This window comes from Rhea pennata, chromosome 1, assembly GCF_028389875.1.
Source record: "Rhea pennata isolate bPtePen1 chromosome 1, bPtePen1.pri, whole genome shotgun sequence".
Lineage (NCBI taxonomy): Eukaryota > Metazoa > Chordata > Aves > Rheiformes > Rheidae > Rhea > Rhea pennata.
Genome location: NC_084663.1, coordinates 28,569,166 through 28,574,165, shown reverse-complemented (window position 1 = coordinate 28,574,165; position 5,000 = coordinate 28,569,166). Strand labels below are relative to the sequence as shown.

The 5,000-nt window shown below is 40.7% G+C and overlaps 1 protein-coding gene across 1 annotated transcript in view; it reads left to right on the top strand.

Annotated features, from left to right (window-relative positions):
• Positions 1–5,000, top strand: part of FOXP2 (forkhead box P2) — a 421,770-nt gene that overhangs the window by 380,517 nt on the left and 36,253 nt on the right. Inside the window, exons 12-13 of the mRNA XM_062583508.1 lie at positions 2,190–2,277; positions 4,939–5,000. The exon at positions 4,939–5,000 is cut by the window's right edge and continues 22 nt beyond it. Of these exons, the coding sequence (XP_062439492.1) occupies positions 2,190–2,277; positions 4,939–5,000 (150 nt within the window). The remainder of the gene's footprint in view (positions 1–2,189; positions 2,278–4,938) is intronic.

Below are 5,000 nucleotides of genomic sequence, written 5' to 3'. Positions count from 1 at the left end.
ATGATCAGAAAAATAGTTCTTAAAACAATTTTTACACTCTTAATGTTTCCATGAAATAACTTTTCTCCAAAATACAAAGCAAAAGTAACCACATGCTATGGGAGTCTGACATAAAGGATGTGTATATCTCATGAGTTTCAAAAGATTACTGTGTTACTGTCAAGAAACATGCAACGGTCCTTCAAGTTATCATGTAATCATACTGAAATTACATTATACTGGACTTTCCTCTCCTACACTGCATACTGCTGTTACATTTAAAGTCCTCAGGGCAGGGACTGTGACTGTATCTGTTTTGTAAGGTGTTATGCAAACATACGGTGTTGTAGTAGCTAATGAATAATGATGAGCATACAGTCACCTCAAACTTAGGCCAGGAGCTCTTTTCTACCTTTACTATCGTGTATGATCACAGGCAGGCATACATGTGGATGGGTGCCCAGTGATGCGTACTGGTGATAGTGGTGAGGATGCACTGGTAGCCTCTGTCTTCTCTTCTTTTTCTGACAACTTTGTAACTGATGAACTGAAAACATTAAACTATACTAACATGCCACTATATTAATAGGCCACACACTATCATGCTTATGTAATTGAGGAATTAAAATTCTTTTGAATTAAAATTTCAGAAGACAAGTTGAGTGGTACATTCTGAACAATTTTCTAATTTTTAAACTGATCATGCATTTTTGCATTTAACAGGGGGAATGAGGTCAGTTCCTTTGAAAAAAATAAATTGCAAGTTTTATGACAATGTATAAAGGAAATCTGGTGATTTTGGTGATGTTTGAACTCAGCATAAACTAGCATGCAAGTTACAGTTATACTGTTAAATGATTTCAAATTTGTGCAAAACTGTTTTATTAATAATGAACAAAAGCATTCATAATTACTTATCTCTTTTCTCCAGCCATGCCTCTTGCAAGACAGCAGAACTTGACTGTCATATTTTGCTCACCTGTAAACCTTGCCATTGTATTCTAAAATAGCAATGCCACACCATAATTTAAATTAACGATACAAATTATAGTAAAAGTGAGATGCAGTGCCCTCTATTTTTTCACTGGTTCTGAAGAACAAATTCTCCCCACAGATCAGTGATCAAATAGCTATATAGATCTCCAAAATTGTGCCAGAAAGAAAAGGGTGAAGATGCACTATCTACACCTCCATAGTATAGACAGTGCAGTTCCTTTAACTGTCTGTGACCATAGTCCCCACAAAACTTAACCCTCTTGCCTGCAGTGGAAGCAGCCAGCAAACGCACGTGCAAAGGCAAAACTCCTTTCTTCCCCTTTCTTTTTTCTTCCCCTGCTCCCAAAAAATTCTTCTCAGTGGAACAACAGCAAACACACTATTAAAGCTCCACAAGGTGCTTTTTGATCCTGAGAGAGAGAATGAACTGAAATCACTTTCCTTCAAAAAGCATCAGTAAATGAGTTTTGTAAAGCTGTACTCCACCGAGGCATTAGGGGCCCAGTCGTTTGGTTCCCTTCGCTGTCGCACAAAGCTGGCACGCGTGCGCAGCCCGAGTCCCTCTGCGGAGTCCTGCTGAGTGCAAGGTGTGCAGCCGTGCCTTTGCCCCGTGCTCTCCCTCAGCTCGTGGAGCCTGGTTACTTCATTGTCGTCATCATCGGGGGCTGCTGCTGGAGGTCGAAATGAAAATCAGTGTGTTCTCCTACTGCTTCTGGCTTTTTTTGGGGGGGGGAGGGAAGGACAGTCTGTTTATTTTTACTTTAATGATTAAAGAAGAGCAGATGGAGAAATCTTAATAAAGTTTGCATTAATTCTCAGTAGTTCAAGCAGCCTAAAAGCAATTTGTCTTTTGAAGAATCGTTTATAAGGTGACTATCTTCATCTGCACCAGCAGCAAGGAGTGGAAATCAGCTCAGTAATGCTACCAAATATTGATAAACACTTACACTAGCTTTTAGATGGTTTACGTGATCTGAGAGAAAGGAACTGGGCATCTGGCAGTCATCAGTGAGAAAGAGTTTGTAGAACCTAAAAGAAATAATGTCAGTTTTGTTATTTTGCATTGTTGTCTCTACAACATGCTCTAACTAGACCTTTTCACGTAACTCCCGTTGAAATTGGTGGAGGCCATATGCGCAGAAGAGAAAAATGGACTCAGAGAGAAATTATCCTCGTCTTAACACTATCTTATTAATGTTCTCTCTCTTCGCTAGGCACCTTAACAATGAACATGCATTGGATGACAGAAGCACTGCTCAGTGTCGGGTGCAAATGCAAGTGGTTCAGCAGTTAGAAATACAGGTTTGTTACATGGATGTATTATCCTATTACTTATTTACTATTAATTTAAACTAAATTGAAAACATTTGTCTTAATGACTGTGGCTTAGAGCTGTATGTTTCCTGCATGAAATTTGTTGATACTTATGAACAAGTGTTTTTTACTTTTAAGATTTCTCACATTATAAATTATGCAATAATTATCTAACAGCAGCATTGTCTCCTGCTTTTTGCGTGAACTAAGACCCCAATGCCATTTATCATGAATGAAAAATGCAGTCCCTGGAGCAGAGACTGGATCCGAGCCATCTTCCCCTCTTGAAATGCTGAGTCAGGACCCGTCTGCCTTCCTCCCCTGCTGACCTGGTCCTGGACTATGCCGTTCGGCAGGAGAAGGGAACTGCAGAGGGTATCTCCACCCAAAGTGACGTCCTGCCAGGTCATCATGGGTGGTGGGCATGTTTCTGGCAGTAGCAGGTGTAACCTCAGACCCACTGAGAGGGGTCCCCAGTCCTCCTGCTTCCTCAGCAAATGCATCTGGAAAAACACCCCAGCTGCATCCTCTAGCCATCTTTCCAAAAAGGGTGCTGACCTAGTTCCCCCATCCAAAGGCAGAAATTGCTGTCCGACATCCCAGATGTCCTTTGTCACCTTGTCATTGCTGGCTTACCCATTTCCCTGGACCTCAGCTGAAGGCGTCTAGTCGACGGGTAGGATCGTTACGCTCACTTAGCCTGTTCTGACTCTAACCGTTAGGGGTCACTGTATATATACGTATACATGTATATGTACAGCTCTGTCCAGCTTAGCAAGATCCACTGAGTACCCCTGGGGTCTCTCAGGTCTGAAACCGCCCTTGCCGGGGTGTCTTCTCCACCACTGACCTGGAATAAACTCCAACAGCCAAACACTGCCACGACAGGCGCCTACAGTCTACGTGAGTGTCCACGGGAGGGCATTTTTCAGTCCTGCCCCCTTTGGAAAGGTGCAGAGGAGCCCAAAGGATGCAGCCAGGGACTGAGATTTTTTTCCTGTTTGCTCTATATGTGTCGTGGTAGAGAAGGAAAGATGGACAACTTTCCGCTTTCTTGCCTTTTTACCCTATTGTCTCACCATCGTAAGGCAGGTAAGAGTGCTTGTTCTTCTTTCAGCCAAAGGAAACTGGTTGGTTCTTTCGCATTTTGATACTGGAAACCAGAAACAATGAGGAGAAAGTACAAAAATACCATTTAATCCCCTTGAAGTGAAAGTTTTTTAAACCCAGGTAAAGCTTGAGTTTCTTTTAGAAGATTTACAGGCTAATGTTACCTTAGTTTTTTTTCTTACGGATTTACATCGTGGCAAATAGCATGTCTCTAAAGTTTCATACATATAATATAAAGCCTAAGATGTCTCTAAAGTTTCATACATATAATATAAAGCCTAAGAAGAAATCTTTTTCCCCTCTCCTGCCTCCACTGTTTAATTAAAGATGCACTGACCAAATTATATCTAGTATATCCAAAAAATCTGCAGTAACGCAGGTAGTTTCCCATTGTTCCAAATAATTTGTAAGTTGTTTTGCGTAGTCCAGTCTGGTGTAGTTATAACTCTTGAGCTGAACTCATGCAAGGAAGTATTACAGAACTCTCCGAAAAACAGTAATGTTACACACCAGAGTGATTCTTGAGTCAGCTAACGTAGTAATTCTTTTGTAGGTATCTGAAGTCAGTGTCACTAGAATACATATTCTAGTATTTCTTCTTGCAACCTAACTCTGAAAAAAATAATCCTTTTCATGTGGTATGTTTTCGTATATGTTATGATATTTTTAGCAACAGGACGTGTATTGCAAGCACTTTTTCCTGTTTCTCTTTTTAAGTTTCATAATTGACTTGAGTCTGAAAATACAAAGATTTATGCAGCATGCGATAGGAAAATTGTATCAGTTGGAAAAAAGACAGGAGATAGAAATGTGTAATATTTTTTAAAGCTAGTTTAAGGGCTTCTTAAGAACTGTTTACAATTTACAAAGGTTATGCTGGACTATAACAGTCCAGCTGAAGATTTAGTTTGCCATGTGACCAATTATGCCATTTTTTTGCTTTGTCTGACTGATAGTGAAGTAAGGTCCATCAGTTGTAATGAGACCCAGTGCAGTGTAGATGCCGACTCAGTGGCAGAGTTCAGCGTTTCACACTGCCTGGTCTCTGTCACTCTATTGAATTAGATTGATGATGGCAGATTGCAGGGGGCACTAACTGGACCTCGGTGGGAAAGGATGAAGTGTGTAGACAATCCTGGCAGGCACTGCGCTTTGAGGACCCTTCACCCCTTCACAACTGCTGGCACTAGCCCGTTGCTAACAGTGTCCACAGGACTTTAAAGAGACACTATGGGCCTTCTAATTTATGGTCTCAGTAACTTGTTACTGTCGAGGCAACTGTGACCTCAATTCTCTTATTGACAAAAAGATGAAGTGTTATTTGTTTTCTCTGACCTTTTAACATATGAAAGCCTATAAAAGTTTTTTTTTCCCAGTGCCCAAAGTTGCATTTCCTCTCAGATAAGTTTCTACTGACATAGACTTTTATATGCAGGAATCATTACACTGAGACAAGCTCAATGATAAGATGTATCACTGCAATAAAATAGCTGTATCAGTCATTTCTAAAATGCTTCTGATCTCACTCTTTCTTAACAGCTTTCTAAAGAGCGTGAACGTCTTCAAGCAATGATGACCCACTTGCACATGCGACCCTCGGA